This window comes from Camelus ferus, chromosome 15, assembly GCF_009834535.1.
Source record: "Camelus ferus isolate YT-003-E chromosome 15, BCGSAC_Cfer_1.0, whole genome shotgun sequence".
Taxonomy (NCBI): domain Eukaryota; kingdom Metazoa; phylum Chordata; class Mammalia; order Artiodactyla; family Camelidae; genus Camelus; species Camelus ferus.
Genome location: NC_045710.1, coordinates 31851096 through 31874323, shown reverse-complemented (window position 1 = coordinate 31874323; position 23228 = coordinate 31851096). Strand labels below are relative to the sequence as shown.

The 23228-nt window shown below is 38.0% G+C and overlaps 1 protein-coding gene across 3 annotated transcripts in view; it reads right to left on the bottom strand.

Moving 5' to 3' along the window:
- Positions 1–23228, bottom strand: part of CAMKMT (calmodulin-lysine N-methyltransferase) — a 316021-nt gene that overhangs the window by 30177 nt on the left and 262616 nt on the right. For 2 of the 3 annotated variants that reach the window (XM_032497429.1, XM_032497430.1), the window contains 4 exons: positions 19404–19464; positions 17374–17428; positions 16247–16310; positions 8642–8708 (listed from right to left, as the gene is read on the bottom strand). In XM_032497429.1, coding sequence (XP_032353320.1) covers positions 8642–8708; positions 16247–16310; positions 17374–17428; positions 19404–19464 — 247 coding nt within the window. The remainder of the gene's footprint in view (positions 1–8641; positions 8709–16246; positions 16311–17373; positions 17429–19403; positions 19465–23228) is intronic. The other variant, XM_032497431.1, reaches the window with a different exon arrangement.

Genomic DNA, 23228 nt, shown 5'->3' with positions numbered 1-23228 from the left:
TGAAAGAGAGCAGGGTAAATATAAACACATAGCTAGGTCTCTTGCTCTATGTGAGCTTTACAATCTAAGGCATAACATTTCCTGTAAAGACATGTAAGGGATGATTTTACCAAACACCCAAGTTATGTCAATGTGCTACTTGTAATTACATTGACACTAAGATAAAATGTATGTTGTCTCCATTTTATTTCATCATAATGTCAAAATCTTATTTGTTTGAAATTCATTACAAAGTACCTTTTACAGATATAAATATAAAAGCAATAATCATTACAAAACTCCTTATGCTTTAAAAATCTTCATAGCTACAGGCATGTCAATCCTGGTAGATTTAACAGGTATAGCAGAGCAGAAAGAATGTTGGGTTTTGCAGCTACAAAGCTCTGAGTTTAAATACTCCACCACTTACAAGGCTGAGAGAAGCTGAGTATCATTGCCCTCAACTGTAAAAAAGAGACAGTGATGGTTGCATTGCAGGAGGATAAAGCTTTGAATGAGATAGTGTATATAAAAGTGCATTATAGGTGCTCAATAAATATTAGTTTCCCTTCTCTTACTCTTGCAGTAACTTATGTCTTTTCATTCAACCTGAAATGCAAAGCCAAGTCAATTTCTGATAGGACTTCTACCTTGTGATTTAAAACTCATACTGAACAAAAAGTCTCTGTTTCAAGTTTGTAATAAAACCTAATGTCAAACATGCTTAACTTAATTTGTATTTCATTGTGGTGATCACAGATTTCTCTCTCTCTAGAGATTTAAAGCATTTCTTTTCTCATATTCCCGTGGTTAATACTTATTTACCATTATATTGCAGACCCCTGGTTGGGGAGTGAGTCACAGTTTTTAACTGTGCTGTTAACAAGGCAGTAGTGTACAGAGACAATTCCCCATTATGCTTGCTAAGGATTCTTCGGCAGTGGGAAAGGCAGTAGTTTTCTTTGCATGGATGTTATAGGCATTCTTCTTTGCCATGGACTCCAGTAGCCTTTCCCAGTTTCTTCCATCTTACCTCTCGAAGTCTGTGTGGGCTGAGCTCTCCCTCACAGAGGGCCCGTTCGAGTCGTTTATGATGTTTCCTTACACTGGGGAATCGTTTCTATTCTTTCAAACAATTCCCTAGTTGTCGCTTGTCCCTTCATTTTTCCAGATCACTTATTGAGTTTCAAAATGCCATATGCTAGAAACCACTATAAGAAAATGTTTTAAATTCTTGGGGAAAAGGTGCCATCTAAGTCTGGAACAGAAAACTGAGAACAAGAGGGGATAGCAATCTGTTGATTCCCTAATTTGTGAGCCAGTCCGTCACAAAGTGTTATTGAGCACCTCACTGAAGGCCGTGAACAGTAGTACAAAGAGGACTTGTTTCTAAGTAACAAAGTTATTATAGTTGGAGGGAACATATGGTCTTATTTGGAAGACAAGACACTCCAGTGAAACAAAAAAATTGCTACAGATGGCCCTGCTGGGGGAAGGTACCCTGAAGAAGGCAAAAGGGGAAATGTGATCCTAAAGACAGGGTTTGGACAGGAAAGAGGAAGAGGAAGGCCGTCTTAGACAAAGCCTACCGAAGAGGCAAACATTTGGAGGCTGGGATGTGCACATCACTGTCATGAGCTCTGCAAACATCCCAGGTCTTTGTTCTCAGCCAATGACCTTACTGAGAGCCTGGGATTATGTGATATCATTTTTTCCTCTTCTTCATTTTTCCCTCTCCTGTTGTCCAAAAGGAAGTAAAGCCACCCATCCTTTCAAAGAGAACCCCTCACCTCAACCTGTGCTCAGGATAAAACCACTCCTTCCTCTTTCCTCCAGGTCAGTGGTTTCCAAACTTGAGTGTGCATCAGAATCCTAGGAAAGTTTGTTAAAACAAAGCTCGCTGGGTTTCAATCCCAAGAGTTTCTGATTCATTATGTCTGGGGTGAGACATATGGAGATGCACGAGAATCTGCACTTCTAACACATTTCCAGGTGATGCTGAGGCTGCTGGTCTGGGGACCATACTTGGAGAAGCACTGCTCCAGATCCTTGCTCCATTAAATACTGGCCCCCATCATACTTACTGCTTCTTCCTCAGCTATACTGACATGCCTGCCAACATGCCCAATTCTGCCTGCAACTCCACTTCTCTCTAGTCCACAGCCTATTTCTCTTTCCCTTTGCCATGAACATTTTGCAGGAGTCGTCTACTCATGTTGATTCACCTGTCCTGGCAATATGACCCTTCTCACAACCATCACTAGAATTGCTCTGACACTGCTGATCACCCTCTCCTTGAAATTCTCTCCTGGACTTGCTTCCATGAAGGAGTGATATTATACCACACCACCCTGATTCAGCCTTCCTGTCTCCAGTCCTTTCTCAGCATCCCTTACAGGCCCCTATTACTCGACTCCTGAATCACAGGCAAAAGTTCCCAAGATTCTGTCCTTGGCCATCTTCTCTTCTGACTCTCCAGTTTCCATAGTTCTGCTCTTAGCTCTTGATTTTGATCTCCAAATCTTATAGCACAACACTTTCCTGAGATTTGAACCTTTATTCCTCACTGCTGGCTAGTCATTGTCACAAAGCAAACTCATATTTATGCTCTACATCCACCTCAAATGTGTCTTGTCCCAAATCGCTCAAAAGGTTAAACATAGAGTCACCATATGACCATATACACAAAAAAGAAATAAAACTTGTCACAAAACTTGTATAAAAATGTTCATAGCAGCACTATTCATAAGAGCCAAAAAATGGAAATAATCCAAATGTCCATCAACTAATGAATGGATAAAACATGGTATATCCATGTGATGGAATATTATTCAGCCATAAAAATGAAAGATGTCTTGATATATGCTAAAACATAGATGAATCTCAAAACTCTATGTTAAGTGAAAGAAGCCAGAAATGACAGACCACATATTGTATGATTCCATTTATGTGAAATGTCCAGAATAAACAGATCCACAGAGACAGACAGAAACTAAATTAGTGATTATCTAGCACTGCTAATGGGTTGGAATTTCTTTGAGGGTGGTGGTGAAAATGCTCTAAAGTTGATTATATTAGTCGCACAACTCTATGAATATACTAAAGGGCACTGAATTATATACTTTAAGTGGGTGAATTGTATGGTATCTGAATTATAGCTCAATAAACACATTATTTTAAAAAAATCCCAGATAACGTATTACTAGAATATAGAAGCACATTAAAAGAAAGATTAAGATACCATGACCAATTGATTAGAAATGCAGAAATGTTTTAATATTAGGAAACCTGTTAACATGAGTTGTCATAGTTACAGGTGAACTAAGAAAAATAATTTGGTTATCTCTATACCTGCTGAAAAGACATCTGCTAAAGCTCCATATTTATTTATGATAAAATCTTTTAAAAACAGGAATCAATAAAGAATTCCTTAACAACATAAAAAATATCATATCTACTTCAACTCAAAAGCTAATGCATACTTAATGGTGAAACACTAGCGGACTCCCAACAAAGTCAGACTCAAAGATGCCTTGTATTTAATATCATTCCGGGATTTTTTTTTTAATCCAATAAAATTCTATAAGAGAAAAAAAGATACAAGAATTAGAAAGAAGTCAAAATTAAGTTGATTTATATATATTTTTCAGTCACAATGAAAATGCCACTGTAATACAAATATCAACATGATTTTTAGAATATTCTATTAATTTTTAATGTGCTGAAGCTTAAGAGAACCCCTAAAAATACCATGCCCCCAAATTTTAAAATCTGGCTCATTTAAATACATAAAGGAGAACTCTACCAAAATATCTGAAACTGGATAACATTTGTTCTGTGAGAGCTTATTTGTTCAGTGCAAAACACTAAAGAGTAGGGACATGAGCCCTTCTATAAAAGTGTCAAGCAAGTAAAAGATTTTAATAATATGAAGTACAAAAAAAATATGAAGTACACTGAGTAACTTCATTTTCCTACACCCAAGATGGCAACAGAAGGAAACAGGACTGTGGCATCTCTAGAATTCTCAGCAGTTCTTGAAATTCTGTTACCATAATTCTAGCAAAACTCACTAACAGGTATATTTTATTGGAAAACTTCTTAAAGAGAGCGAGCCGTCAGCTTCCTTATCGCAGTTACCTTCTTCTAACCTTCCTCTTCAACCTGACAAAGGACAGATAAATGCCTACTCACAATGTCAGTTTGTCTACAGACACTGCATGTGCGTGCCTGAGAAGAAGCCTATCCTGAAATGAAAGTCGGCTATCTGATACACAAACTGATGTCTGAATCTCCAGAGCTCGATTTTCTTCTACTAAAAATTGTTTGGTTCCTTAAGCCTTATGGATGGATTCACTTCTTATCCTGTCTTTCATTTATCACGTCATTTATCACGTCTTTCAAAATGTGCTCCAAATAGAAATCTTAAAACCTTTCAAATACGAAGGATAAAGTATACTAATTGCTTCAAGGAACAGAAAAATATATTAAGCAGAGTCCTTATCTTCGAGAAAATTATCTGTCTCCCTTGCTAGAATATGAACTCCAAGAAGGCCTCCGTCTTCTCCATCATCACTACATCTCAGCAACCCAGAACAGTATTTGGCAGACAGAAGGTGATCCAAATATTTACCAAGAAATGAATGAACCAATGTAGCTGAAATAGACAACACACTCTGAACCAGACAAGAATATGCCATGTTTTCTGTGGGACTATTTTAGGGCCAGTGGAAGTTAAGAGAAGGAAAAGACTAGGGCAAGCTGATGTAGTCTCAGAAGGCAGGAGGAAATGGTAATTAAGCCATCCTAGAGGAAAGGATTTAGAAGGATAAGGAAGAGGGGAACAAGGTTGGCAAAGACCAGAGATGGTTAAGACCAAATGTGCTGGAGGACAGCAAAGAGGCTCGGGTGACCCAAGGGAAGGGTGTCTGTTGGGAAATGGTGGGAGCCACCCTGGATGAAGAGTGGGAGGAAAGTGAGGGCAGACTGCAGAAGGTCTGGATCCCACTTGGTTGGGATTTACATTTTAAAATCATTTTTCATGTCCCCAATTTAATCTCAAGAGGAAAATAAGCCTCCAAGAAGACATAAATCTTAAAAAGCAGTAGGGCAATGGAGGCAATAGCCAATCCTGCGGGCCCACATAAAGGTAAAATTTGGGTTACAAAAAAAGTCTTAAAAGTTAATATGAGTCCAATACTAAAATTAATGGTTTATCAAAGAATGATTAAAAAAAAAAAGTCACAGGTCTAAATTCACCAGCAATTTTCATGTAAAGCTAAATTCTTTTCTTAAGTAGAAACTTCCTTTTAATATCACAGCAGGGTATATTTAATCGATTTAAAAAATATTGTAAGTATTAACTACTATTAAGCAGAGAATGACGCCATTCACCAATCTGGAACACCTAGAAATATGCAGACATCAAAAGCTCCGAATAGTTCTTTATTAGATAGTCACAGCTTTGAAGACAGCTTCAGATAAACCTAACAATTGAGACACTGTAAATATCCTTGCTCTTTCACCAATCTCTAGCTATATTTAGTAGCATGATTTTCTCTGTTCAAGAGTTATTCTCTATAACTTTATATTTAAGTTCTCAAAGGCAGAGTACCTTGGACTAAATTAGTTAAACGAATAGATGGTTGCATGGGTGGACCAATGAATGGCCCATCAAATAACTGTATTCAGATCTTTGAGATGTAAGGGCTATCTGCTTCATTTATGTGCAGCCTAGATCCTTCTTAGCTAGGGCTAAAACTTTCAGGATTTTGCAAACACATCTTTCATATTTAGCAACAATCAGACTCGGATTAACATGGAGCAGGAGGAGTAAGAAAGCTTGTAAGGGAGAGCATTATTCTAGGCAAGGCTGATGGTGGTGATGAGAGCAGGGGTGGATTAACTGTCAAGCTAATGCAGTCTAAGCCTTGGGGGCTTCTCCCTTGCACAGGACCCACGAGGAGCCCCAGTAATGGGTTCACGAGGTTGTACCCTTCTGTAGAATTTGCCTAAGTAAGGTATACTTGAATTCATCCTACAGAGGACCCTCAAAATAAGTGTCAGGCCCCACACAACCTGGGTTTTGCCTGTAGAAGAGGCTGGTAGCAGGAGGAGTGCTGGTTACTAGGAACGTTGGCAGAGCAGGGGGAACAGGAGCCTGGGGAGGGAAATCAAACTTCTGGGTGCCTTTTTAAAAACACCATTTCCTAGGCTCACAGTTCTCATATCACGATTTTCCTTTCTGCTTTTACATCTTCTTTGCAAATGAAGTCACAGGAGACATTCAGCTGTTACAAACTTCATGTCAAGCTTTGAAGTGCTTTTTAATAGCAGAAATATTTGGCTCACGTGTGGGCTTTGTAGCTATGGTAAATACCTCTCAGTTATCTGTCGCTACTGTTATTCCACACCTCCAATTTGGAGGAGAAATTCTGCATATGTACTGAGGCACTAAAAAAGAATATTGAACTATATCTTAGCTCTTTTGTGAACAGTTTCCTTTTATTTCTTCTCACATGGAGCTAATACTTTCATCACATTGCAGTGGTTATGGGTGGGAAGGCAGTAGATAGAAAGGGACTGCTGATTATTACATCACTGGTTGGCAGTTTCCTTAGCTTCTTGAAGGTTCAGTGGTCAAGTAGCTCCTAATATGAAATCAAGGCATTTCAAGGACTGACACATCCACCTGTTATTCTGGCAAAGTGCTTTAGTTGACTTTGGACAAAATGCTGACAGTGGTTAAAAGAGAAGAAACTGACCACAGTTAATATGAGATAAAGACAGAAAAATACCCCTCATTTTGGAGGTTCCTGTAGGACAAATGACATATAGACTATATAACCAGGTACATCTCAGAACAACATACTTAGAAATAGCATTTTTGAGAACAACAAATAGAAACAAAGACATTTTGGATATTTCCTATGTTGAACAATGACACCTTGCCTCTTTATGTAACTTCATCATTTTATGAAAAGATGGTAGGAAATACTATTGCACTCCGTAAGTTAAACGCTTGACGTCTTTATTCCTCAAAATGCAACATTTTAGAATTCTAGGTATGTTTATTAATTAGTGATTATTAACACACAGTAAACAACATTATGTGTTGTAAAAACACAATCTCTCTTCACAGCATGAAGCTGAAATCTATTATTCCCTGATTCCATATGCTAAAATACACTCAAATGGTCACAAATGACCTTAAGCATTAAATAAATGTAAATGAGGACAACATAGAAAATGTGCTTTTGATTGATAACTAAAAGACCAGGTTGGAAATCACATCCCCAAATGAAGTCCTCCACAGAAGGCTATGGCAGTCTGCACTATGGAGTAAACGCTGTCCTACGAATGAGGAATACACAGGTAACAGATTGTTCTTTCTCCCAACCTATTGGAGGCTTTCTGGGAAACAGGACCAGTCTGTTCATTTATTTGAGAAACACAGAGCATACTGCCCCCTGTGCCATCAGCCTACTCTGAACATCCTAATGCAGGGTTGAAAAATACATTTATGGACACTTCATTACATTCACCAGCTAACATAAGAGAAAAAAAAATATTGCTACTCCATATCCTTGTCCCAATATACTGACCACTTTTGTCTTTACGCATTGTTGCTGTTCATCCACCTTTTCTTTTGAGCATCCTCAAACAGAAAACTCAAATGTCAAAGGATGACAGATAAACAGTAATAAACTAAATAATTAATTAAAACTTAGATTGTTCTTCCAAGAAAATCTGTAGTTAAAAATATACAGGAAAAATGCACAAATGCAGATATTTCATGTGAAAACCACTAAAAGATTACTCATTCCTTTGGGTCCATACCAAGAGGGCAAAAATAAAATGTGGCCTCACAGAAAACACCATCGTTTTGGTTGAGGATAAGCATTCTCCTAGCTTGGACAAGAACTAAGAGAATCTAAAAGGGAATGAACATCTAGACTTTTAAAATCATGAAACAGAGCAGGGTTTCTCAGTCTTGGCACTATTGACATTTTGGGCCAGTTTTTTTGTTGTGGGAGAAGGGGCTGTCCTGTGCACTGCAGGAAGCCTCTTAGCATCCCTGGCCTCCATCCACTGGATACCAGTAGCAACCGCCTTGCCCTAGTTATGGCAATAAAAAAGGTCCCTGGGGCACCTGGGGCATCCCCTCTCCCTGGGGTTGGGAACCAGTGGAACAGAGCCATTCATAAGAAGGTCCCAGGCTGGACTTCTCCCAACCTCATACCGTACCCTCTCAATCCTTAAATCATTCCCAAACCAGTGTTTAACATACTTATCTTTAGTTTTTCTCATCTATTAATTGTAGATCATGAAAACGCCTGCCTGCTTCATGATGGGTTCTTGTGAGCATTAAATAAGATACTTTTAAAGTGCTTAAAACAGTGCCTGACCCACAGTAAGTGTTTAATAAATTAAAGCTGTTATTAGTTTTAATAATCATCCATAGTACTGAGAAATACAGTTTTAACCAGAGTGGGTTTTTTTTTAAGTTTTTTTGTTTAAAAAAAGGAAAAATTCATCTATTTTTTAATGGTGGTACTGGGGATTGAACGCAGGACCTCATGCATGGTAAGCATGTGCTCTACCACTGAGCTATTTCCCTCCCCACACAACCAGAGTGTTTTAATGCAGAAAGGTATCTTACCAGCTTGATATGTTTCCAGTCTTAAACACACCAGTCTTCTGATTTCTTGCGATGATGTCTCTCACATCTATAGGACACAGTTAAGAAAGCTTCCGCAGTGACTGTCAACTGACTCCCCCCACCAAAAAAAAAAAAAAAAAAGAAGGCCCACGAACACTATGATTTTCTTATCATACTCGGGGTCAGCATGGTGAAAAGAGCTATAGGGTGAGAGGCAGGAGGAGAAGGGTCTAGCCCTGGCTCTGCCACCAAATGTTGAATTACTTGCCACAAGTAAGCGCTTTTAACTTCTGGACTGCAGTTTTGTCACACGTGAAAGGTACACTCAGGGAGCATGTTGGCAAGGCCCAGGGATCTGGGCACTGGTCGGGGGAGATGACTGTTCCCTGGGTGCCAGGCCCCACTTGCTTAAAAGAGTTAGGGACCCAAAGGTAAGCCTCTCTCAGTCCGTGTGGAGGGCAATGATAATCTCCTGAGACCCTCCAAGTTGAAGTATGTCAAATCTCCTAATGCTAGTAGGGAGAGTGAGCATGAGCAGCAGGGAAAGACTTGGGGGAAGTGAGAAGAGAAAGATGAAGAAAAGCTTGGAGAATCTTTGAGAGAAAACTAATTACTAAAGAAGAAAGTCAATCCAGGGAAAGGCCCCTTGAAGAACTGTCTCTACAGACTTAGGGCATGGCCTTTGGCCATCTGCTGGCCTGTAAGGACTTGTATAGAAAGAGCCATGTTTACCGAAGCGATGTTTTGATTGAGGAGTTGGTCCGCTGCACCACACAGCGCCATCTTTATGAGGACTGATGGGAAAAATCATGTCAGGTTTCAGCACCAGGGAAAGCCAGATCAACTAGTTTTGCTTCAACTTCCAAACACTATATATCTTAAAACTGCTCCTCTTTCTCTTTTTGCTCTGATCCCTGTGCAACTCAGAGCCAAATGTGTGACCCAAGCTGAACAACCACAGGGCTCCTCTGACATATCTTTTCTGTACTGATCCTACTTCTGGCTTCAGGAGGTTTTCCTGGCTTTCTACTGTCCAACTGCCCTCACTTTCTCATTTATTTTATATAGTATATTCTATGTGTCACTGTAAGAAGCCTCAAAAATCCCTCTTTTGGAATAAGGAAAGGTTTAAATAAACAAGAAATAAAATAATTCCAGTGAAGGTTGCAAGCTGAACTAAATTGGGCCCATGGGGAGGACACCAAGCAGACAAGTGATGTTCCCCCATTGCTCAGAAAAACAGATTTCTTGAACGCTTGAAGCAAGCATTGGCCAAGATCCCCCTGCAAGAACAGAGCCACAGGACTTTTTAACCCAAACCTCTGCTTGAAACACCAGGCACACCCATTTCTTCGCTGAGTGAATAAGCAGGTACTGTGATAGCTTTCTTCCCCCAGGAGTGGGTAGGAAAAATCAATTAGGTCTCCTAATGAAGGGCTTTGTTGAGGTTTACAAAAGTGCTACAATGCAGACTTTTTTTTTTCCTGGGTGAACTCTCCTGTATGCAAATTAAATACCGTTAAATTACATTCATTAAAAAAATAAAAGAGACTAATTTGCCTCCTTGTTTTGATTAACTGAAATGACACATCGGCCTACAGTTTTGTCTATTTCAGGAAGAAAAGTATTTCAGGAAAGTCTTCTAAATGAAATGTCTTGCAGAAAAGGACAGCTGACACCTTTATTCTGAGAAGAACAAAATTAGGAAAGAGTCAACTGACAATTGGTTTTGATTAAACTCCCCCACACTCTGGCCACACCCTACTCGGCGTTTCCATGACATCCAACCGCCCGCCATAATGTGCCCGGTACACCTGTAGCGTCGTACGAGTACATGACTAATCTATCAAGCAAAACATGTTATTTTGTTAGTGGAGGTAATACTTTTGATGAAATAGTCACAGGGAAGTTAAATTATATAACTCAGAAAACCTATTAATAATTTTTGGTAAACATCTTAACACTATATACTTTTATACAATTTATAAACCTGTGACTCCAGGTGGTCAGGCTGAAGCAAGCATATTTATTTATATTCTAGAAGCAATTTTTTTTTAATGAAAAAAACTCACAGTAGTATTTAGGCTGCTTTATTTTTCGAACCAGGAAGGAAATATATTTTGTAGTTCAGGAGGTGTTTTTCATAATAAGTACAAAGAGAAAAAATGGCAATAGTGTATTACCTTAAGAGATAGATTCTGATATTCTGCTCCCCACCCTTTACTTTAGGTCAGATTTTGAGGTGCTTTGACTGGTTGGCACTGTGTCCAATAATAGATTTTATCATTCTGTGTCACGTCAGGGTAATAAAGGAATTTCAATCAAATTGAGTCAATATGTCCAGGATAGTGTTCAACTGGATGGACCAAATCCTATTCTAATCAAATTGAGTCAATATGTCCAGGATAGTGTTCAACTGGATGGACCAAATCCTATTCTCCGAATGCACCCACCTTCTAGAAGGCTTCAGTGGGAGGTGCTGGGTGCAAAGAAAGCCTTAATGTGATTTCTGATTAAATAGATACAGAGCAATCACCTTCAATCTCCTAGTCTGGGCAACTGGACTTCCAGAGCTATGGGATATATGCTTGTGGCTAAAAGAAACCAGGCTTCTACAACCAGATTTTCTCCTCAGAAAAAGCATAGTTCAAGAATGGGGCTCCATCTGAATTTAGTTTCCATTGATTTTTATCCTTAAAAAATATATATCTGTATAACAATAGTTATTTAAACAAATTATACATATAAGTTATATATATAAATATTATTAAGCTAATTATATATAAATCTTGTTTAAAATATTAGCTGGCTCCTGCAATTAGTGACTGTTATGTTTATCAGTCGCTGCATATACATTTTGAGAGTTGCCACTGTTCATTAAGCAAGAAAAGGATTTTTATGGTAACATTGTGATTCACAAAGCATTACTCTTTTGGTTTATACTACCTTTATTTTCATTGGCCCATCAATGGTGAGGGTAGAAAGCTATAAAATTATCAAATAAGTCTTGCTCATTTTGATCTCTAAAGGGTTTTTAAAATGCCTGATGGGACAATATTTGCTAATTTAAAGGCTGCAAAATATTCTTAAATGTGCTTATTACTCATATGAATTGAGAGTATGACCCAGAGGTGCTGTGAACTCTATTAGCAACGTCAACTGTTAACATTTATGGATGAGAAGCCTTTCCCTCCAGTGCAAGATCACACTCATCAAATCATTCTAGTTTTTGGTGAAAGAGAATTGTTTAATGGGGGTGGGAGGCCAGCTATGAAATCAGATGAACTTGGCTTCCTGTGCTAGTTCTGATACTTAGTGACTGTGTGAATTCGGATGAATTAACTTCTCTGAGCTCCATCTCAAGAATAGGAATAATGTGCCTATTTTATAGGCTTAATGGGGTACCTCATAGGATAAGCCTGACACATAGCAGGTGCCTAAATCATGGCAATTCATTATCTTTTTCAATAATTCAGGCAAAAGCTCTGGAGGGATGAGAGGCTAGTGAGAGTAACTAAAGTGAGGTTTGGCAGTTAAACTTTATTTTCTTTCCCTGTTGCTCAAAGCTAATTACGTGAACATTTTTATTGCAGAATCTAAATAACTGGAAAGAACCAAAGAACTTCTGCCCTGTAGATATTCAGTGTCTTTCACATGTATAAATGTGCTCTCATCAAGGTACAGTCTGTGTCCTCTAAGAACAGGGACTTGGTCTGTCTTGTCCACTGCTGTATCTATAACACCTGAAATGGTGAGCATTTAATAGTGGTTTCATTCATTTAAATCAATTAATTAGCTTAATTTATTAGTTAATTTAAGTTAAATTTTCAGAGCTGTTTGTTGAGGTCCTACCCAATGTGAGGCACACAGAGTGCATTTTGGCTGTATCTAGCAAATAGATGAACAGCTAACATGATATTGAAGGCAGGGGCGTGGACACAGGATGATGGCCTGGCATCTCCAAGGTCTCAACCATCCATAGCAGAGGCTGGCTGCACAGCCCACATGAAGCTTAATTTATTAATTCTGTTAATTAATTTTTTCAGAAATTCTGTTAAATAAACTAATGTTAAGCCAGGGGTATTTCCTTTGAAATGCACAGGCGATGTACAAATTTTTGGAGAATCCTAAGCTCAAGATCATGATCCAGAGTGTGTATACTGTGGGGATAAGATGCTTGGGTCAGTAGCAGGAGAATGGGTTGCCAAGCATTGCCCTATTCTGCAGATAACTACTTGGTGTTTACTAAGGATGGGTAAAGGCAGGATCATTGTGTTGGGGGAATTAGTGAGTGTACAGAGAGGTGTTGTACTTTTATTCATTATGATTGGGAAGAGGCTTTGCATCAATAACAACTCAGTATTCCATCTCTCTCCCTTATTCTTATGCCATTGTCAACACCCGCTACAGAGTTTATTGAGTAATTATTATCTGTGGGCACTTGGAGATTTCTTTCTTTATTACACTAAAAGGACCGTGCCAAAGAAAAAGGAACACGTTTGAGGATAAATTCAAGAACTGGATAAACTAAATGACCCCATTTCCAATTTATCCTTTGTTCCCTTTGGATGTGGATAAAACAGCATCTGTAGGGAGAGGCAGCTCTCAGGTAGCGGGGTTTGGGGTTAGACTCAGTGGTGCAGTTAAAGGACCAAGGAGAACCTCAGGAACATCTACCCATGAGTCTGAGAAAATATTTAGGATTTACAACATTCCCTTATACCTCAAGTCTTAATCTCTTTTCAAATATCTCTGTTGAATAAATCTCCAATCCACATTTAGCTTTCTACGTTTATGACATAGCCAAATCTATCTGATACATTCAAGGAGACAATAAATAACCTTACAACTGGTTGATATGTTTCTATGATATAAAGATGCAGAATGTATCCATTCATTGCCTCATATATTCCAAAAATAGAAATGAGAAGATAAAAAGGAAATTTTAGAAAACGCTATATTTTTTAAAGCTTAAGAGACTAGGAAGTAAGACTCAGTGGATTCATTAAATTCAGATGCCAAGAGCAACAAAAATAATTTTTTAAATGATGAGAATAATATACAGGCCAATACTCAGATGCGATGTGTGATTGCCAGGTCGATTTTCAATTACATTTCACTGATGTATTCATTTGTTTCTTAATGTGCTCATCTTGCCCATTAAGAATAATTAGCAGCTTTGCTTAGAGATTTTCTGGCTTCTGGCAATGTTTCTCCCTCTTTTTTTGTTGACATCCACTTTTACTTTTTAGAAAGTAATTCTTGGATAATATCCTACAACTGCTATATAATTTAGGCTTCCTAAAATTTTAAAGGAAAGATGTAAACAGTAATTTTTCAATGAGTTTGTTCCAGTCTATATGCATCAACAGTATGTGATTCAGTGAATTAGTTATGCTTACAGAAAGTGGGCACACAAATAGAAAAAATTTTTTTTCATTCATATTAACCTCACTCAGTAAAACAGCTGACAATGAATGCCAGTTGTAAGGTCTGTGAGCAAATCAAGAATAACATTTGTATTTAAAGCGGGAAAAACACACTGTCAATTTTTAAGGCTTTATGCGTTCTTTTTGCCTCTTAATTAAAAAACATTAGACCTAGTTACAACAGAAAAAGGCACACCGACACAGAACAAGTGCATGATAACAACTGAACTCTGTCAGGCAAATCCTAAAAGATGAAATAAAAAACACTACCAGTTTTGGTCTGCATCCTGAAAGGACCTACTTTATCTACATTGTAAAGTTTTCCCCTCCTGCCCTTTGGCATCCCGCTATATTAAACCCATTGTAAAACCCAGCACAATAAAGCACTCTCAGGGCTGAGCTTCTGAGGACCAAATGTTAAAAATCCATTTTCTTGGGAGGGGACTGCACCAATCATTTCTTTGAAAGACCGGCAGAGTGAATACAGAAGCTGAGATTTCCTCTCTGATTTCGAGGGCTGGCGTGGCATCTTTGCTGTTTTAAAGCAAAGGTGCATTAATTAATGACATTAGCATTGCTTGCCTTTGTTGGAAGCTCTGTAGTTTAGCTCAACAATCATTTTAGTACAATTAAATTTACATACTGACCGCAGATGCTTCCCAGAGTTTTATAAAAGTTCTAATTGGTTTCTGATGCTATTAAATAAGACACCTGCTGACTTGAGAAAAACCTCAGGTTGCTGGGCCTAATCTGAAAGTTTCTGTGCCTAAAATGACCTTCTCTTTCCCAATAATCCTGTTTCCCGCCCCCCCTAAAAAAACATCCATTGGGGCTGAGCCAGCATACCTGACTTCCTGTTGCTCTCTGTGTTCCCTGACATGTGGAGGAGGAGCGGAGTGAAATGATACAGTGCACGGAAGCACTCAGAATAAAGCAGAATGAATGAAACATCAGCTCATCCTCAGGAATATTTTGAGAAACTTGCGACAGTCTGAAGATCATGATTAAAATCCTGCATTTTAAAAAAGGAAGCACCTTTTGTGATCTCTTTCCCTTGTGTGAAAGGCCAAGATTGTGATTGGCTGTTTTTCCTTCCTGAATTTTTTTTTTTTTTAAAGTCTGTCAGGCAATTAGCTGGGTGGGGCTCTGGAGAGCACACGAGTGCTGCCGAACAATATTAGCTACTGTGCCTCTTGTACTTCCTTTCTCCTGGGTGAGCAGCCTGATAGAGCTGCTGCAAATTTTTCTCTCAAAAAATTACAGAGCAGAGGTAGAAAAAGAAAATGGAAAATAAGCTTTACAGAAGATGCTTAAGTCTTCACAAAAATCAAAACTGCTTTGGCATTTTGAGGGTCTAAAATGCAGACACGTAGATTGCCTCTTTCATAGTGCAGATGAAAAATCCAAAAAACCCAAAGCAAATAGATCCTCCACTTCTTCTCTCAATTCCTAACGGCTGTTAACTGCCCCTGAACAAATCAGCTCGATGGCTAAAGTAGCCACAAATTATGCTTGCTTTCTTAGTTAAAGTACAGTTCAATTTTCCTGAATTCTGTGTACATATTAGTAAAGCATAATCTGATATAATGGGGTTTGAATGGTAATAGCATAGCAGAAAAAAAAGAGAGCTTTTATAATCCCAAATAAGAGGAAATAATGAAAAACTGATAGCTGTTTCCAGTGGGGAGATATAGGGAACTCCTCAGGAATTACAGTAGGTACAATATTAAATGGTCCACATGTACAGTATCAAACAGAAGAAAGGTAATAACGAACATGAAGCTGGAAGTTAATTTTTGCAAGCAATATCCCATATAATAAATGTTAAATCATTTCTTTTATACTGGCAAATTTCAATAAAAATAAAAGGACAAGAAGGCTTGAAAATTATTATGAAAACAACTGTTCTTATTGCCTTAAGCGGTCCACAAATCATAGGCTCCTTTAATGAGAAGTGACTGTAAAACCCATCGAAATTTAAAAAAAAGACATTTAGTCGTATCCCATGAATTCCATATATTTCTACTTTTTCTTAATTACTTATCGTGTGTGTTGGGGGGGGGGTGCAGGGAACTCTCTTTTAACACCCCATGCTGTCTTTCTTTATATCAATTGTTACTCAGCCAGGGAAAAGGAATGAGCACAACAAACCAGTTTTCTATCTGAATAAGGATACTTCTGATGGCCTTTTCATTCCCATCAGTTAACAGAACTTCTTTGACATCTGCAGAAATAGCAACCTGAAAAAAAAAAAAAAAGAGGGAGCACAGCAAACAATGAGCAAATATGCTTGTCTGTGTAGAAGTGAAGACAGGAGTGACAAGCCTTCAGTATCATGCTTCCTCACCTATTTCTCTGTAACAATCTTCAATCTTTTTTCATTTTATGTCTGCATTATTTTAATCATTCAATCAAATCAGTCAATACTTTTATCATTCCATTTGCGGGAGCCTCTATCTTGCTATCATTCTGTTCGGTAATTGCATTGTGACAGCGGATGATGGTATTCTGAGAGGCTTTCATTTGTGGGCTTCTGTTTATCTAGGAGAGCCATCATACATGGCTGTCACTCTGCCTTTCAGCTTGCTTCTGTCTGACTGCCTGATGCCCTTCATATAACTTTGCATTGCAGGCAGATGGCTTTGTGAGGGTAATTTTTTTGTGAGCTTTGACATGCTCGCACATTGGGCTGTAACCCTGACACATTGTGTAAGAGCGACAGGTTTGTCAAATGCCAATCAGTGTAACAATATGCTTTTATTTGTAGAGACATAAAAACTTGTCTAATGCACTGTGCTGCTACATAATATCTCCTGAATACATGACTCAGAACCCAGAGAATGGGGAACGACGTTCCTGAATGGCCAATCTCATTCAAAAGAATCTAATTACTGAGCGCTCTGGATCATGTTTGTTGGTGTAATAATGCAGGCAAAACATTAGCAGCTATATCATGGTGCTCCAACTGTGATTCGCCGGGCTATTCCCGTATCTTAGCAAATGGGACTCTAATCTGAAAAAAAAAAAAAAATGCTTTTGCTATGGCGAAGAAAGACCGTGCGAGGCCTGGAATGTCACAACAAGCGATATTGACTACACTGAGGTAAAATGTTTCTGCTCATCGAGGCAACCATAAAATCAATATGATCCGAAAGCAAGTCAATCTAGAAGGTCTCTCAAGACCCGGCAGCTTGACCGCAGCTGATGCTGTTGACGGTTCTCTGACCCAGCAGTTGGAGGCCCTGGAACATTTTTCCTTTTGTTCCTCCCTCTGAATGGGATTGGAATTGAGAAAAGACCTACCATGAGCCCAGCCAAGCATGTCATGCCACCCCCTAGCTCACACACAGCAAGGTCCCTGAAAGAGAGAAAAGAAATGGTAGAACCCATACAAATTAGATGAAAATGGTCAGAGAGACATATATGTTACAAGAACAAATTGCCATCTGCAGTAAGAACGGCGCTACCAGGAAGTTGTGGAGACAAGACTAGGCTACCTCATGTCGTTTTGCGTTTTAAAAATAATTATGAAATAGAAAAGTCACAAAGCAGGCGAATCAGTGGGGGTTCCCTCATTAGTGTTCACTGCAACATTACCACCGCTGAGCTGAAAAATCTGAGAAGGTTCCCTTTTTTCCCTTGTCAATGGCGCTGTCTTTTAGAACTAAACTAGCTAGAGTAGCGAAAGATAATTGTTAGGGAAGGATAACACTGTTAATCCACATTCATTCCTTCAAAAACAGTTAGACAAGTAAATGAAGAATATACATGAGTGTGTATATACCTATATTTATAGTCACATACACACAACACACACACACAAATACATGCAATCTTGAATTAAAAAAAAAATTCTAAAACAAACTGAAACATTTGGGAAAGCTGAACTGCCCCCATAAAGAACAACTACACAAAGAGCATTTAGCAATTAACACTTAAATCACAATTGACCCCAACACAACACAGTGAATAAACAATGCGGGGACATAATATGGGTGAGCCAGCATACCCAGGTTAAATAATGACTGGGCTCTGACTTCATCGCTCGGAAGTAAAGCAGCTCAGAGTTAAAGCTGACAGTCTGGGGTGGCGCTCTGCACTTACCTCCCCCTTTGTACCTAAATATCAGCCCTCAACGTGTGACATTCTTGCCCTGGCTCACTGCTCCCTGATTGGAGCTCCAGGCAAGATGAAGCCCAGCGAGAGGAGGAAATGCCAGGCTTCAAGGGCAGCGCTGCAGCCCAATTCAGCACTGCCCTGTTCTTCCCCTTATACGCTTAGCCCCTTAAGATTGTTTCTTCTTGTTTCTTCTTCCCAGTTTGGGAAGTTTATTACCTCAACAGGAGAAAAGAGTGAGAGAGAGAGAATCAAGGGAGAGGAGAGAGGGAAGAGAAGGAGAAGAAGCCAAGCCAGGACGTTCATATTCCGAAATACATTTAATGAGTATCTAGGCGTTCAAAGCAATTACAGGCTGGTTGGTAAATACGGACCCACAGAGCTTCAAAAACTACATATTATTGACCCAGTCCTGTAAGTACATATTGTTAAAACACACACCCAATCTTATAAGTACATATTGCTAAAATGATCAGCTTGTCTGGAATCATAATGGGCTATTCAGGAAGCATGTATTGGATGACTTTTATAAAATGAGAATTAAAATGAAAAAAAAACGTATTTCCTGGGTCTGCCAAACATCTTTAGCATTTTTAAAAAAGGAGTTTTTGTTTTCTTTTTCCTGAATCCCATCTATGGGTTTAATCCATAGTGCACATTGACAGTTGAAAACATTTATTTCTATAGCAGGAATCTGTAATTGTAATTTATATTTACAAATACATTTTGTTAGGTATATAAAATACCTTTACAATCAGGGGTGGGAAGGCATCTTTAAATAATAGCTGTGGGGTATTTACTTATCAAATATTCTGTAGTGACTTTCCTAGCAGAAGTTTAAAGAATGTCTTTATTGTTTTTGTTTTTTTGTTTTTGACCTTCACAATCAGTAAGGATTGATTGGAGCTTCACTTTTGTTTCCCCAAAATCAAAGTGAAATAAAATGTCTTGAGTGGAAATCAAAAGCCTTTGACATATAGCAAAAAGCTTGCTGTGCAATATTAGTACCCAAAGGCAATTCAGATTTCTTTTTCAGAAGCAACATGTTTTCACCATGACCTTTTCCCCTTTTCCTTTCTTTGTTTTTCTTTCTTTCTTCCTTCCTTTCTTATATTTTTTAAAACAATTTAACTTGAAGAATGTAATCACGGCAGTCTTTAATATGCAGATACAATACCCATAGCGGCCTAAACAAATTTTTAAGTGCAGCTTTGTACCTGAATACATCACTGTGCTTGAGGCAGTAGTAAGCCAAAACCTCTTCAGCTGGCCAGATGCCTGGAAAACACAAGAGGATACAGACTTTTTGATTATAGAATTTTTTTTTTCTATAATTGCTCTCTATAGTGATTTTCTTAAGAAATGGCTTTTCAAAATAATGTACAGGACAAGCTATTTCAACTTGAATCAAACTTAAATCAACATAATTGTTACCAGTAACATGTTATATCACATGAGTTTCTCTGGTTGTTGATTATAACTCTTTTCCCAGGAAAATAGTAAAATATCCTAAAAACTTATACTAGATTTCAGTCACAATGAAACAGCAAAAACAATAACAACCAACACGACAAATATCAAACATTAAGTTTTAATGGTATTTTAGGTAGATCTTAATCTAGTACCCAGGAACCTTCTTTTTGGCCAATTCACAAGAATCAGTTGAAGACCTACTGTATACGCAGCCCATATTAGGCAAGAATAAATGAAAAAATCACTTGCCGGAGCACAGATAGAACCACTAAGGTCATTATAGCTTTCTGTTTGATTCCATAATTTTTTAAAATACGCATAACTATTTCCTTTCTTTCATTAAAAAGTCAAACTGGAATATAAAATTGAGAAATTTAAATTTCACCAATTTTAGTTCATCTTTAAATTTAACAATAATCCTACCCACTAAATTCCACGGAGGGGCATTTTCTAACATTATCATCTGTACCTCATTTATTTAGAAGACTTACATAGTTGTCATGAGTGAATATGAACTGCTTAAAGAGAAGACAAACATGCTTGGAAATGAGAGTTTCTAGTGGTTATCATAGTACGGTAGGATTACAAGTGTTTTTAATGTTTTTCTTTACACTTTTTGTATTTTCCAAATTTTTACAGTGAATCACTCACAGAATCAGAATAAACTATACCCTCATACAAATTATGTTTCCCCCATGGTCAGACTCAAAGATCAGGATCAGGCAGGGCACCAGGCATCCGCACTGCCTGGGGTGGAGAATGCCACGCGGTCCTGGGAGAGCAGTGTGTGTTCACTGCCTTAGCACCAAGCACTCTTCTAATGGGCCCTGATGCAAAGTTGAAACACCTAGTGCGACTTAATTTTCTTCTCCCAGATGCATCTCCAGCTTTAAGGAGTAAGAAAGGCAAAGATTTCAGAGAAGATGATGTCAAAGAAATGGTAAGTAAAATCCTAGGAGAATGAATGGATAAACATACGAACAGTAAAGAACGACTCTAGAGCGTGTGCTGCAGGAAAGTCCAGTCACGTGTCCGAACTAGCTCATTCCTGGTAGAAATGACTTGTTGGGGGAGAAACAAAGGCAACCAGCAAGAAGTGTCTGGAGTCATATTTACAAGGAAAGTCAGGGAGGCAGTGGAGTGTAGCAGTTAAGATCGCAGGGACTTAGGAAGCAGACTCATTCAGCTCCTGCCCCAGCTCTGCATTCCCTAGCTGAGTGACCTTGGATGGGTTACTGAACCTCTGTGCCTCAGACTTCTCGTCTGTAAAATAATGTAACTGTAGTATCGACCTCACAGGATTGTTGTGAGGATTAAATGAGTGAAGTATATGAAACATACTTAGGACTTTCCAACTTACAACAAGCTCAAGGAAAAAGAAAATTATGTGTTGTTAATGTTATTCTCTTGCAAAGGAGGAGAGAAGAGTGGAAGAGAGACTATGTGAAGCCCAAATGATTATCCTAATAACCAGAACAGATGAAGAACGTTTTTGACCTTCTCCTAGTCATGAACTTGGCATGATCCCAAAGTCCTAATATCTGGCATACTCTCACATAAAAAGAACTCCATAAACACTAAAGTATGTAATAAAATTCTCTAAGGGGAGAGCCCAAGACAGTGTTCTACACTAAGTGAATATAGTCACCACAATAATGAATTTCTTTATGCCTTAGTAGATGGTTTTGAGGTTTAAAAAATAATGATAGGGGAAGGGTATTTAACTAAAACTCACGTCTTGATTAAGTACAAAAAAAGGTGACTTCTAAAATGCATAGTCTTTTAAAGTAGTTTTATAATTTTCTCCCAAAAATTACAGAGGTTGATTTTTGAACTAAATGAAATACAAAAAGTTCAAAGAACAAAGTTTAAAAATCACCTAAAATCCCACTACTTGTATCTAATCACTTAACATTTTGGACATCATTTCAAAAAAAAAAAAAATCTCTCTAGGCATAAAGATATTTTACATAAGTGGGATTTTCTTATGGAGGCATTGAATAATCTCATTTTGCCCCACTTAGTATGGGATGGATAGCATCTCATGACAATAAAAATATACTATGCTTGCATCATTATTTTTAATGACTGCCTAAATATTTTATGTTTGTATCATAATTTATTTAGCCAGTTTCCTTTTGATAGACATTTAAGTTAACTTCTAAGGTTTTGTTATGCGATTATAAACAGTGGTACGATGAAGACACATTCTTTTTCCCCCAACGAAAAATTCTTCTCTGTAGGTCAAATACTCAGAATCGGGAAATCTGGTCAAAAGTCAAGTACATTTCACATTCTGATATATCAAACTGTCCTCCAAAAAGTCTGTACCAAACTACACCCATAATGAAAGTGTTTATTTCTTCTAAGCCTTGTCCTTGATAGCGTTTTGATTACCTATTTTATTTTTGCTTATCTGTAAGCTTTTAAGTTATCTCAGTGCAAATCAAAAACTACAATGAGATATCACTTCATACCCTCTATGATGGCTGTACTCAAAAAGTCAGACAATAACAAACGTTGGCGAGGATGTGGGGAAATTATGTAGAATGGTTCAGCTACTTTGGAAAACAGTGTAGCAGTTTCTCAAAAAGTTAAATGTAGAATTACCATATGACCCAGCAATGCCACTCCTAGGCATATATCCAAGAGAAAAGAATACATGTCCACACAAAAACCAGTACACAAATGTTCATAGTAGCATTATTCATCTTAGCCAAAAAGTGGAGACAACCCAAATGTTCATCAACTAAATGAATGGCTAAATAAACTGTGGTATGACCATGCAATAGACTATTATTTGGCAACAAAAAGAAGTCCTGATTCATGTTACAACACAGATAGAACCTGAAAACATCATGCTATGGAAGAAACCAGACGTAAAGGACCACACGTTTTATGTTTCCACTTATGTGAAATGACTGCTAATGGGTACGAGATTTCTTTTAGACGTGATGAAATATTCTAGAACTGATTGTGGTGATGGTTGCACTCCTCCGTGAATGTACTAAAACCCACTGGGTGAATTGTACAGTATGTGAATCGTATCTCAATAAAGCTGTTATCATAAAAAGTGTTCTCATTCCATTTGAGAGAGTGTAATGGTCTTTTAAAAATGTTTTTTAAAAGAAGTTTTACATATATACAGTTTAAAGAGCCACTGAGTTCTATAAGACCAGTTAGGACAAACAGTAGTCCCCAGCCCATCTGCCCAAATCTTTCTCCTTCCTCAGAAACTACTACTGTCAGTTCTTTTAGCTGATTCTTCTGGCAATTATTCCATTTTTCTACATAACAGGCTTGTACTATTACTCCTTGATTTTTCAGTTTTAGACAAAATGTGATGACCCTCACTATGGAAGAGAGGCATTTTTTACTTTTCTCTCTATTCTCTTCCCACACCGCATAAACCACGCTCGTTAGCCACCAACCACCACTGTCTTCCTCATATAGCTATATTATCATTTGGTAAGGTCACTACTCATTGTCAATTTTATTATAACCCTGAAATAGAACTGAGCCATGTAGTAAACCAGGATTGATTTTTCTCTCACAGAAAATTTTTTTCC